Source organism: Brassica rapa, chromosome A07 (genome assembly GCF_000309985.2).
Source record: "Brassica rapa cultivar Chiifu-401-42 chromosome A07, CAAS_Brap_v3.01, whole genome shotgun sequence".
Taxonomy (NCBI): domain Eukaryota; kingdom Viridiplantae; phylum Streptophyta; class Magnoliopsida; order Brassicales; family Brassicaceae; genus Brassica; species Brassica rapa.
Window position 1 is genome coordinate 10950997 of NC_024801.2, and position 14035 is coordinate 10965031.

The 14035-nt window shown below is 32.0% G+C and overlaps 2 protein-coding genes across 3 annotated transcripts; both read right to left on the reverse strand.

Annotated features, from left to right (window-relative positions):
- Window positions 1-9: 9 nt before the first annotated feature.
- On the reverse strand, window positions 10-2962 carry LOC103829099 (trichohyalin-like). The gene is made up of 11 exons (XM_033274249.1): window positions 2753-2962; window positions 2463-2564; window positions 2193-2387; window positions 1865-2035; window positions 1644-1688; window positions 1458-1541; window positions 1218-1370; window positions 1012-1152; window positions 736-939; window positions 435-659; window positions 10-337 (listed from the first exon to the last, which is right to left on the reverse strand). Exons 1-11 carry the CDS (start codon window positions 2834-2836, stop codon window positions 236-238), a joined length of 1506 nt encoding a protein of 501 aa, XP_033130140.1. The 5' UTR covers window positions 2837-2962; the 3' UTR covers window positions 10-235.
- A 233-nt stretch (window positions 2963-3195) lies between these two features.
- LOC103828952 (zinc finger CCCH domain-containing protein 42-like) lies at window positions 3196-13447 on the reverse strand. Of its 2 annotated transcripts, XM_033274252.1 has the most exons (10): window positions 12802-13446; window positions 12590-12679; window positions 12374-12508; window positions 12078-12281; window positions 11895-11987; window positions 11772-11807; window positions 11461-11553; window positions 11308-11367; window positions 11046-11165; window positions 3196-6213 (listed from the first exon to the last, which is right to left on the reverse strand). In XM_033274252.1, the coding sequence occupies exons 1-10, from the start codon at window positions 12889-12891 to the stop codon at window positions 6019-6021; spliced, it is 1116 nt and encodes a 371-aa protein (XP_033130143.1). In that variant the 5' UTR covers window positions 12892-13446; the 3' UTR covers window positions 3196-6018. The 2 variants fall into 2 exon arrangements, with proteins under 2 accessions (XP_033130143.1, XP_033130142.1); XM_033274251.1 differs by having other exon boundaries at window positions 11895-12281; window positions 12802-13447.
- Window positions 13448-14035: the final 588 nt, after the last annotated feature.

Sequence of the window (14035 nt, forward strand, 5' to 3'; positions counted from 1 at the left end):
CCCTAGTAATAATTATAATTTTGAAGGTTTTTATAATACCACAAGTACATCTGATATAGTTGATTTAAACCCCCCCCCCCCCCCCCGGTTTTTCGCAAAAGAAAAAAAAAAATCTAACATGTGCATCTTTTAATACAGTAAAGATAGACCATAAGCAAATAAAAATTCACAAGACACATAATTTCTTGCGCCAAAAGGAATCATCTTTGATATGTTTATTAACTCTGTTTCCTCTTTAAATTCCATCACTCTCTTCTCTTTCAGTCCCAAGTTGTGGTGATGACTCTCTGTTATGAGCCCCTTCATTTCTCACCTCCCTCTCCCTATCTCTCTGTTCCTGTTCACGTAGATTCTAATGAGCATTAGAATATATATTACGATATTTGTTTGAAGAAACTATAGAACTGGTCAGGGGTCATATTCAACTTCCTTACCATTCTCCTTGGAGGACGCATAAGAATCTCCCCAGTTGCAGGATTTCTCCGTCTCTCATCATAACTCAGCCACCCAGCAGTGCTGTCTCTCTGTTCCCACACATTCTCTGGATCTTCTCTCCTCTGCCACCAAATGTTATTCTCTTGAGCCTCTCCATATCCTGACTCTCTTTCCTCATCGAATCTCCATGTGGACCCACTCTCCCTCCCGTACACTGTTCTAGCCTGATAATCAAAAGAAAACGTTTAAACTAAACCATAAACTAAACAAAATATAAAAGATCATATTCAGTATAGTTACCATATTCTCTGGAACCTCTGTTTCGTATCTCCTCTCGTCAAATCTCCAACTCGGAGTAGGATGTTTGAAAACGCAATCACTTCCAAAGCCACACCAACCTTTTTTTAGATAAAAGTGACAAACTCCTTTTTTAATACGGGGACGAGTTGGATACTGCTCCTGTTCGAATCTTCTTCTTTTGTATCCCAAATCAGGAGCTTCAGCCTAGAGAATCAAAATTATAAGACCCAACGTCTAAATCAAAAAGCGTAAGAAAGAAACTTAAGGTTTCTTTACCCTATTCTGTTGTTTCTGGAATCTCCACTCTGTTTCATGGCGTCTCCTCTGTTGCATCCCAAAATCTCTCAGATTCTCAAGTATGCGTGGGTCACGAATCGGACCCGCTTCGTTCATTCTTGAACCAGAGCATTCGTATTCCTGAGAAAATTCACATCAACCTCTTAGCTTCACAACAGAGTAAACTCTATGTTGAGTTTCCTTACCCTGTTCTTCTGCTGTTGAAAGAATATCGACTCTGTTTCACGGCTTCTCCTCTGTTGCATCTCATCATCTCTCTGTCTCTGTTGTATGTATGTCTCGTTTTGATCACGAATCTGAACCGCTTCGTTCTCTCTTCCACTTGATTCTAAGTATTCCTGAGAAAATAATTAATAATTCGGATTAACTCTTTTGATTCATTCTACTACAGAACAGAGCAAGTTGTTGCACTGTTTTTTTGTTACCCTGTTCTCTTCCCAGGATCTTGTATCTCTATTGTATCTAACAACTGGTGACCACCTCCTTGATCCACTAGGCCGAGTTTGTCCCTAAGAATCAACAATAAACAGAACGATAAATCACCCTAACGCAAGAGCATAACAATTGGTCTTTCTCGACTCTTTTCCTTGACTTTAAGTGAAACCGTGTACCACTTTCTCCCCTGATCCACTCGGCCTCGTATCCACAGTTTCTCCCTGACAATCAACAGTAAACTGAAAGATAAAGTACTTAGGCAAGAGGAGTATAACAATATGTTCTTACTTGACTTTCTTTCTATGGTATCTTTGACTTCTATCCTAAAATCTTGCTATAAGGACACCCAGGAATATAAATGAAACTGAAATGCCAAATCAAAATGTTATTTCCTTACCTCCGTTTCTTCAATGGATCTCGACTCTGTTTCATTGGCTCTCCTCTGTCGCATCTCAACATCTCTCAGTCTCTGTTGTTGCATTTTATCTTCCCAGAATCTTGTATCTCTATCGTATCTAATAACCGCTTTCTCCCATGGTCCACTCGGCCTCATATCCACAGTTTCTCCCTGGCAATCAACAGTAAACTGAACGATAAAATCCCTACGCAAGAGGAGCATAATAATATGTTCTTTCTTGACTCTGTTTCCATGGTATCATTTGACTTCTATCATCAAAACTTCACATAAGAAACTTAAAACGCCAAATCAAAATGTTATTTTTTACCTTTGTTTCTTCAATAGATATCGACTCTGTTTTATTGGCTCTCCTCTGTTGCATCTCAGCATTTCTCAGTCTCTGTTTTTGTATTGTTTCATTGGCTCTCCTCTGTTTCATCTCAGCATTTCTCACTCTCAGTTCTTGCACTTTCTTTTCCCAGTATATTGCATGTGCAATTGGATCTCTATCCGGAGTTGCTTCCTTTAAGAATCAAAAAATTAAATCAAAAAAATAAATCATAATGATTAGGTATTTCTCGACTCTGTTTCTTGTTACCCTGTTCGCGTCACGGAATCTTGTATCTCTATCGTATCTAACAACGGCTTTCTCAACAGACCTCGTCCCTGATCCACTCGGCCTCATATCCAGAGTTTGTCCCTGTGCCGGAACACAATAAATCAAAATGTATCAGCGCTAGGCAAGAGAATAACGATAACGTCTTTCTTGACTCTGTTTCCATGGTCGCTTTGACTTCTATCATGAAATCTTGCTCTAAATACTGTAAGGAAGAATCTGAGTGAAACTAAATCTCAGTAAGAACATCAGCAGAATACGTTATTGGTTACCTTCGTTTCTTCATTGGATCTCGACTCTGTTTCATTGCTTCCTGATCTCTGAACTTCTTGCTGATTGTCTAGAGCATCTGCCATATTCTTGAATGCGAACTCTGTTTCCGCTTTTATTTTCTGTTAACCTTACCCACTCTTCCCTCTCAAAAAATCAAATTAAAGAACGGTTTAATTGCATGGGAATAAGTAAATATATAGTTAGGTTTAAAATTGATGAACAAAATTATGCGGTGGAGGACACAAGACATGAAGACATTCTCTTAAACTGCTTATTTTCTATAATCACAAATATTAATCGGAAATTTATTATAATTAAAATAGTTATATAAATTTCCACATAATTGTTTTATACTTTATTTCCTTATCTAGCCTTTTATAACATTTTAGCTTTTCGTACGAATATAGCTAAAATATAATAATATAGTTTAGATGAGTATATTAACTACAATCATTGAAAGCTCTATGATGTTTTTTTAATTCGTATTTGAATTAAATAATTGATTTGGATTAATGATCTAAATAATTCTAGGTTTCAGAAAATATATTTTTATAAATCCAAAACAGAAATATAATATAGACACAGTGAAACCACTCGTAATTCCATAATCAACACAAAAATAAAATGATTTAAGGTTTAAAATGCTATAAAAGTTGTAATCTGAAATATCTATCAAGAAATCACAGTGAGGGGATTTCATGCTCTAAATTTGACGTTACAAGATCTATTAGTCCAAAACAAACATTTCATATTTGAAAATAACAGATTTGGTAATTACTTAGATGATATTATACATATGCATATTTAATTACTTTTCTGCTTTCACTTTCATACAGAAAATGGCATAGGATATAAAACGAAATTACGATGATTTGTGAAAAGAGCTTGTATAAGATGTTTTCATAACAAGCAACAAACTTACAATAATAGTAAAGATCGTCGAATCGCCTTCAAGAGCAAAGTTCCGGATCAAGACAATGACGAAAGTAAAATTTTCTCTAAATGATTTATTGTGTCATTTTATTCTTTTTATCCCCTCCCCCATTTATGTTGTTTCCTATTACATGGATTCGTAGAATAACAAAAATAAAACAATACATTTTGTTTCTAATCACTTTATTGCAATATAATAGTGTGTGGACTCGAATTCTTACCTTTAAATTTAGGGTAAGTTTTTAATCACTAAATTGCCATAAATTAATCGTACTTTTTAAAAATTGACTAGAGTAAATCATTGACTTTCTTCACACAAAGATATTTTGGGGTTAATTCAAATTACATATATAAGGGAATTGCATTATGTTTCATCACTCGGTTTAACGAAAATACATATACAATTTCAAAATTTGTCATCAAATAGGAATTATACATGGAAAGGTTTCATGGAATGAAATTATTTATGAATTGAAAGATTATTTAATTTTTTTATTCTTTATTGTTAACCTAAAAAGATTTATTAATTTTAAAAGAACTATGTTAGAATATGTCAAAAACACAAACATCACTTATACAGTATGTAGTAATAATGCATATGTTTTTCTCGAACAAAAAAATACAACAAAATAATTTCGAGCATACGAGAATATTTAAGTGTAATTTATAGATGATGAGAATATATTTAACTGAACTAGTTTCAGAATAATGTGATTGCGACCAAGGCCGGTACTGAGATTTCTCAAACAAGAATCAAAAAAAATGATTTTGGTCCTTAATTGTTTCTTAAAAATCTTCAATTTGTGTAAAATAATAGTAAACAATTTTTTAATGTTTATAATATGTCTAAAATATAGTTTTGTATTTTTTATCTGTAAATTTATTCATAAGATTTATAAAACTAGAATTTGAAATTATAGTTTTTGGCTTACAACATCAAAAATCTATTCATAATTCATTATATGATATAGTCAATCATTAAAACAATTATATAAATTTCAGTCTACAAAATGATGTACTTTCTATTATTACCCGAAACTGAGATTGTTACAGTTGAGTAATTATACTAAATGGAGGTATTTCAGATGCCAAAAATGTTAAAATTTGGATGCAGCATTTGCATATCAAAATCCAAAAGACTTTAATCTATTTCATAAAGATTATTATTAGATATAATTTTCGTAATTATTATTAGATATAATTTTTGAAATAATAAAATAATATTTCTCTCAAAACCAAAAAATCATTTTGCAAAACAAAAAAAACGTTTTCTCGCGTAAACCGCAAAATTACGTTTTGCCTCCAAAGTCAAATCAAAAACGTATTCCGCTAAAAAATGATTTTCTCGAAAATCGCAAAATCATGTTTTCCTACTAAATTCAAAAATCACAAAATAAAATTTTTCCACCAAAACCATTAAATCAAGTTTTCTCACCAATTTGTTTCCGCCAAAATGAAAAAATCGTGTTTTTCCACCAAACCGCAAAATTAAGTTTCCTGCAATAAGTGTAAAATCGTGTTTTTCCACCAAAATTAAAAAATAATTTTAGATATATTTATTTGAATATTATAATTAGGACAAAATAATCATGTATTATTGGTCTTTTTAACTTGTAGTATTCAAATGCTATTTTAAATTAAAAAAAAACAAACAATTTAGCATCTAGATGTTGCATCTGAATAGAAATATTAACTATAAAATCACAAAATTTGGATGCAATAGCTAGATATTATTTTCAGACGCAACATCTAGATGATGCATCAAATACAAAAACGAATATGGCCATAATGTATATGTATTGATTTCCATCAGTTGTTTCACCAAAATAAACATTGCATTTCAAAAGATCAGTTCTAACCAGTGAAATTAAAACTTAAATAATACTTATATGCTTATTTCTCTTAGTAAAAAAATACATGACCTAGAGCAGACAAGAATTGTACTTGGCTACTATTTATTTTCATACCAATGTGGTTGAAATTGACTAGATTACCTTTCGGAACTGTAGTTAGCTATTATGTTTAATGTTGTCCACAAATACGAAAATAGTTGACGAAATAGCAATAAAGTTTATGTTGTCCACAAATAGATTGAAACTACGAAAAGATTGACCTAAATCATCCCAACACATATCATTTTTCTTGCACCCCAAACAATCTGATTAGTTCTCTTGGGTTTGTCTCATAACTCTGTTCTCTCCTAAAACCCATCGCCCTCTTTTCTTTCAATCCCAATATCTCGTAATGCCTCTCTGAGCTGATCCACGTTACTGGTTAGAACTCTCGGTTTCATCTGAAAGAAGATGAAAAAAACATCATGTGAATATCGTACCTATATTGCATAGAAATATAAAATGCGATTGAAAAAATCTTTATGATTCAATACCCGCTCAAGACGCAAACGAGCCTGCCTCCTCTCATTATCTATCTGTCTTCTACGTTCCTCCTGCGCTTTCTCTTGAGCCTCTCTGTTCTGCCTCTCCATATCTGCCTGTTCTTGAGCGTTAACGTTGCGGTTCTCTGGAATCTAGTTTGAAGGAAAAGAAACTAATTTATTCAAGGACTCAGGAGCAGTAAACCAGATTTGGCTGAGAACATGTAAACCAAATGATAATTCACAGTAAAAGACAGAGTAAACTCTGTTTCATCTACTAGTAAAGAACATAATCAAGCCATTTATTTATTTTTTTACCATCAATCTTTCTTCCTGCAGATTATTTTGAGCCTCTCTCCTCTGCTTGTCAATAGTTTTTGCCTGAAAATTAACATAGAAGTGACTTAAAACAGTAAATCAATAGTATAAAAGATGACATTTAGTAATAGTTACCCTCTTCTCTTGACTTGGACCATAGCTTGACTCAGTTCGCTGTCTTTTCTGATCCTGAAGAAGAGACTCAGTTAAGTTTTTCACATTTGGCTGATCAGAATAGTATAGTAATTTATATGCAATCACCTGACGCATAGCTTCTGTACTATCCCCTTCCTTTGAATGTTTAAATTTACAAGTTGAGCCGTACTTACATTTTCCTCCCAGAAAAAACTGAACGAATTGCACATAGAAGAGCAAACTGTTACCTCTTAAATGATATTACAAAACTAGAACAAGATGTTCCTTTTGCTAGCTTAAGTCAAATGCATAACGGTCAACAAAATATTGTTTTTTAACTAACTATATAATATACTCGTACCTTACATTTTTGCAGACTAAGCTCCTTTGGAAGCTCCTAATAAGATGTCAAAAGCAGTAAGCCATAAGGAACTTTGCAAATTAGAATAAACTAGATAATGTTGTTTCTCACCTTTGGATGATTGAAGCGACACCTTTCTCCGAAGTCACATCGACCAGTTTTAAGATAAAACGAGCAATCTTCTTTACCAGGACGAACTGGATACTCATCGTCTCTCATCCTCCTAAATGTATGTAAACATAACATGATTATTCACTATACATCCAAATTTTATTTTTTCATTAGATACATAACCAACAAAAAAGATTCAAAATGCTATAAAAGTTAAAATCTGAAATATCTATCAAGAAATCACAACTATGAAACCATTAGTAATTCCACACTTGAGGGGATTTGATCCTTGACATGGACTAGTATGGTAAATTCTCAATAGTTGAGTGTTTATATACTGCTTAAGTTAAGTGTTTATATGAAACAAGTAAGGATCGAATCCACTGCTTCTATACCCTCTCTATGATATAAGTTGTTCCTACCACTACACCACAATCAATTATTAACATTTTGCTGCCCTTTAAATATAGAAGATAATTTGGTGCCTAAAATAAGAGCTTTACCAACTTTAATCCATGGCCGGCTCTGAGTTGGGCCTTGGCCCGCCAAATACCCTCGGGTTATTTTTAAAAAAGAGACTCTAACATTTCATGTCTCACGATACCATATTTATAATTTACTAGACGTCATATATGCATATATAATTACTTCTCTAGCTATTTTCACTTTCACACAAAATATGCTAAAATATATAGAATCAAAATATTAAAGACTTGTGAAATGGGTTCGTATAAGATGTGGATCTCTTGACAAACCGATGGAGTTTTTTATCATCCAATCAACAATTTTTATTGAAGTTTCTTAGAAAAAGAATTCAATTCTAAAATCATGCAGAACAAACAATTATTTCTTAACAAGCAACAAACTTACAACAAACTTACAGTAATAGTAGATTTCGTCGAATCGCTTTCAAGAGCAAAGTTCCGAATCAAGACAATGAAAAGACTAAAATTTTCTCTAAATGATATATTGTGTCATTTTAAACTTTTTAACCCCTTCCCCACATTTATGTTTTTTCCTATTACATGAAATTTATAATTAATAAAATCTATTGCAATATATATTGAGAGGACTCGAATTCTTACCCTTTAAATTTAAGGAAATTTTTTTAATCACTAAATTGCCATGAATTAGTAGTACTTTTCAAGAATTGACTGCAGTAAATCATTGACTTTCTTTACATAAAGATATTTTGTGGTTAATTCAAATAAAATAAGAGAAATGCATTAAATTTGACAATTTGGTTTAACGAAAAAATAAATATCCTTTTTTTGTTCAACCCAAATTTCGTTTAAGGAAAAAGTAGTTTGGCCCAATTCACGGCCCATTACAGATGCATGACGGCGAAGAGATCGTTTAGCCAAACCGTTGGTTTGGAAATTAAAAGATCAAGAAATAAAAAAGAAAAAGATCGGAGAAAACAGAGATGAGAGATGGTTGACGTCTACCACAACATCAACGATCTCCTTAACCATAGCTCTGCTATCGATGGCAACAAAATATACCAATTTCAAAGAATTTCATCAAATGGGAATTATACATGGAAATGTTTCATGAAATGAACTTATTGATGGATTGATCTATTATTTACTTTGTCTATTCTTTACTGTTGATACTTCAAACTTCATTAAAATGTGTGTTTAACCTAAAAAAACTTATTAATTTGAAAGAAATATGTTAGAATATATCAAAAATACAATACAGCATTTATATATAGTAATAATACATATGTTCTTTATCGAACAAAAAATATAACAATTTTTTTTTGAGCATACAAGAATATTGAAGTGTAAATTTCTTGATGATGACAATATATTTAACTGAACTAGTTTCGGAATAATGTGATTTGTACTTACTATACTACATTTTCAGAACTATATCTAGCTACAATTTTGCACAAAAGTAGTCTTTTGAAGTAAATTTATTGATTTAACCAACCGAACTAAAAACAACAAGACTGAAACTACGAAAACTTATCATCCAACACATTGGTTCCCAGAGTTGTCAAGTAACTGCATGTGTTTCATCTTAAACCCATCACCCTCTATGTTCTTAAACCCGAGTTCCGATAATGCCTCTTGAAGAAAACCAATTAAAAGAGTTCCTATGATATTAGTGGTATATATTAAATTAATATGTTCCTTAACACATACTATAATATGTTCCTTAACACATACTATAATCAATGGTCACATATGTATATAGAATAATATCGCTATAATGATTCAAAGATACAAATACTTTCTTTAAGACACACTATAATTACTAAACATTGCATATATAAAGTTACATTTTTGTAAACTTATATAATTACCTTTTACGTACCCATTGATGCCGCATGTAAATAGATGGCAAGAAAATTAATAAGATTACATTTTTTTTCTAATTTAACTTTGACACTATTCCAAGTTGGTACAAACTAATGAGATCCAAATAATGTTACATGGACTTAATGTATAGACCCTTTTAATGATATAATTGAATAAAATTGAATAAGTTGACTTTTTTCATTCGGTCCATAACTTTAGAGTATATGCTAATGTTATGTATTAATAACATTAATAACAGTGATTGTTAGCAAGATAATGTTTTTTACGACATTAGCAAAACTGTTATATATTATTTTACATGTTGGTTGTGGTCGTCATTTTCATATGACATTTTTATTATTTTGGTAAATGAGTAACTTGTGGTCATTAAAATTGAAATATCGAGTTTGTAACATAATGTAATGTACATTATTTAATATAAATTTGGTCTAGTGTACATGATGAATACGTTCTAAAAATAAATATATGGCTCAACTATTATTTTAGAACACGATTGTTAAACAGTAGATAAATCTACATAAAATTTAAAATTTGGTTAAGACAAATAAATTTGTTATTTTGGGTTTAGCTAATGGATGTAAGACATAATAATTTCGGTTCTATACGAAACACATAGTATAATTTTAGTCTGAAAATAATGAATAATGGCATTACATGTAATAAATCTAGGTGATGGAGGGCTTTTGATGTAATGATGTGAGAAAAGCTCTAGTGATGCCACCTAAGTAATGACATTTTGGTTAATCACACATAAAAATAAAGTTACTTAATAAAAGTGTTCCTCGAATAATATAAAAAGAATAAATTCACAACATTTGGATGCAATAGCTAGATATTATTTTCAGACCCTACATCTAGATGATGATGCATCAAGTACAAAAACGAATATGGCCATAATGTATATGTATTGATTTCCATCAGTTGTTTCACCAAAATATACATTGCATTTCAAAAAGATCAGTTCTAACCAATGAAATTATAACTTAAATACAAGACCTAGAGCAGACAAGACCTATATGCTTATTTCTCTTAGTAAAACAAATACAAGACCTAGAGCATACAAGAACTGTATTTGGCTACTATTTATTTTCATACTAATGTGATTGAAGTTGCCTAGATTACCGTTCGGAACTGTAGTTAGCTATTAAGTTGCTCAAACGTAATCTTATAAAAGTGAACGATCAAGCGAACTAACACAACAACACTAAACAGTTACACGACTAAAACAACGAAAAGATTGACCTAAATCATCCCAAAACATATCGTTTTCTTGCGTCCCAAACAATCTGATTAGTAACTCTGTTTTCTCCTAAAACCCATCGCCCTCTTTTCTTTCAATCCCAATATCTGGTAATGCCTCTCTGAGCTGATCAACGTTGTTGGTTAGAACTCTGGGTTGCATCTGAAGAGAAGGAAAAAAAAATATCATGTGAATATCATATACCCGTACTGCATAAAAAAAAATTCAAAGTGCGATTGAGAAAATCTTCATGATGCCATTCAATACCCGCTCAAGACGCAAACGAGCCTGCCTCCTCTCATTATCTATCCGTAGTCTACGTTCCTCCTGCGCTTTCTCTTGAGCCTCTCTGTTCTGCCTCTCCATATCTGCCTGTTCTTGAGCGTTAACGTTGCGGTTCTCTGGAACCTAGTTTGAAGGCAAAGAAACCAACTTATTCAAGGACTCAGGATCAGTAAACCAAAATAAGAACATGGTCTTGTTTCTTTACCTCCAATCTCTGTTCCGTTTGACTCCCTCCTTCGCCGGATTGAACATTGGGATCAATTCTCAAATTTTCCACCCTCCTCTTCTTCTGTTTACGTTCCTCCAGATCATGAGCTTGCCTCTCCTGTGAAGAATTAAGTCAAAAACAGAGTAGACAAACAGAGTAAGGTGCTTATCTCATATTCTCTGTTCCATTTCCTTACAATAACTCTCGTCTGAGAATTAACTTAAAACAACAAACAAATGTAAAGATTTAGCTTAGTTACCCTCTTCCATGGCCTAGAGCTTGACTTGGCTGCGTGTCTTTTCTTACCCCAACTTGTATCCTGAGTACCAAAATTAAAATAAAACGTTAAATGACATGGTGAGAATAAAATTTAAAGTTCGGCTGATAAGAATAATATAATAGTAACCACAACCTGACGCATAGGTTCTGCTTCTGCACCATCCCCACTCATTGAATGAGTAAATTTACAACCTGAGCCGTTCTTACAATCTCCTTTCTGAAAAAACTGCAAAGTACAAAAGGAAGTTGCTTACAACACAAGTAACCAGTAGAGCGGTACTAAACCAGATAACATGAATCTTTTGTAGATTCTTGTCACCTATTAAATGAAAGTGTTACTAACTCTATATGGACAATGAGCTTAATTCTCGTTTTCTCTTTCAAAACTAGGCTAAGTTGTGTTACTTTTACTAATAATCATAATTAATCAAGTGAGAACTGTACCTTACAAATCTGACGGCTAACCCACTGTGGAAGCACCTATTTAAGATGTTTTTTTTTTCATTAAGGAGACTGAAACTTTTACTTAGACAGAAAGTAACGTAATTTGCTTTCTTTCTTTCTCACCGGTGAAGGAGGATGGTTGTATCGGCACTTAGGTCCATAGCTACACTGCCCAGTTTGTAGATATTGTCTACAATCTATTGCACCTATATCTCTCTGAGGAAGGGGTTTCAAAGACAATAAACCATGAAACTTAGGTCCATAGCTATATTGTATACTCTTTATTTGTGTTCTCATCTCACTCACCGGTGAAGGAGGATGGTTGAATCGGCACTTAGGTCCGTAGCTACACTTCCCAGTTTGTAGATATTGTATACAATCTCCTGCACCTGGATACGGACTCGTTTGCACCATGTCATGCCTCATCTGACTTCTCTCAGGAAGTTGTGGACGAACTGGATAGCGACTCGGTTGCACCATGTCATGCCTCATCTGATCTCTCTGCGGAAGCTGATTCAAAGACAATAAACCATGAGAATAAACCATGAGAAGATCTTGAAAGCTAGACACAGTAAGTACTCTTTATTAATGTTGTCACTCACAGGTGGATGGTTGAACCTGCAACTTAGTCCATAGCCACAACGACCTTTTTTCATGTAATAGTAACAATCTTCTACACCGATGCGAACTGGATACTCACTCGAATCACCCAGTCCATGTCTCTCTGGTTCATTCTCCTGAGAAAAACCGTATATATCGACTCTGTTTTAGCATAATGATAAAGAAACAGAGTATGAGTTCTTGTTCAGTTTCTTTACCCTCTTCTCTGCCCCAGATCTTGCGTATCTTTCGTGTCTCCGATTAGTTCTAACATTAGCTTCGCTCGGACCTGAATCCGGATCACGTCCCTGAGAATCGAAATTAAAAGCAAAAAGCTTGAGTCAGAACATCTCTGTTTTCAAAAACAGAACGCGAAATCAAAATGGATGTAAAGAAGAGAGTAGATTATCGTTCAGTTTCTTCGTTTTACCTCTGTTTCTCCCATGGATGTCGACTCTGTTCTCGTATCGGTTTCTTTAGCCTCTTCGTCTCCCTTCTCTGGGTTCTCTCTGTCGCTCATTGCGTTTGCGTTATCTCTTTTCTCAGCGCCTCTTCTTTGCTCTCTTCTCTCTGGAAATCACATCAAAGCATGGGTTTTGATTCTTTAAATCCAAAACTCTAAAGTTCGTTATTTGACAATATATTTCCCATAACCAGTATCTTTACCACTTCAATTGTTTATTTATTTGGTGGCGGGAAAATGTTTTATTGTTTTTAATGTATTGTGTTTCTTTAACAGCTATCCTGTTAAGGTCATAATAAAGAAAATATAGTAAATATTCTTAAATATATATATATATATATATATGTTTGTGTAATATATATGTTTGTGTAATTGTCTAATCTATACTAATAACCTTTTGAAACTCCATGGGATGTACATATAAGAGAAAAAAATTCTCCCGAAAATGTCACGTAGCATTATTACTAAAAAATAAAACATAAATAATAAGTAAATATCAAATATAAGAAAAAATAAATAATAAGTAAATATACATACAATAAAAAATAATTAAATATGTAATATAAGAAATAGAAAACTAAATTAAACATCTATCTAAAAATATATAGTAAAATAAATAATAAGAAAATATAAACATAAGAAAATATTATATTAAACATCTATTATAGTAATAGAATAAATAAATATAAAATATAAGAAAAATAAATAATAAGTAAATATATAATATAAGAAATAGAAAAATACATTAAACATCTATCTAAAAATGTATAATAAATAAAATAATATGTAATAAGTCTATACTAATAAAAAAACCTTTTGAGGCTACATGAGATGTCCACATAGCGAAAAAATTTCTCCCGAAAAATGCCACGTGGCTTTATTACTAAAAAACTAAATTAAACATCTATATGAAAATATATAGTTAAATAAATAATAAGTAAATATACAACATCAAAAAAAATTATTATATTAAACATCTATTATAATATTAGAATAAGTAAATATAAAATATAAGAAAAATAAATAATAAGTAATATATAATATAAGAAATAGAAAACAACATTAAACATCCATTTGAAAAATGTATAATAAAATAAATAGTAAGTAAACATATTGTATAAGAAATATAAATATTACATTAAATATCCATCTTAATATTAGAATTTGATATAAAAGCAAAACAATTAGAATAATAAATATA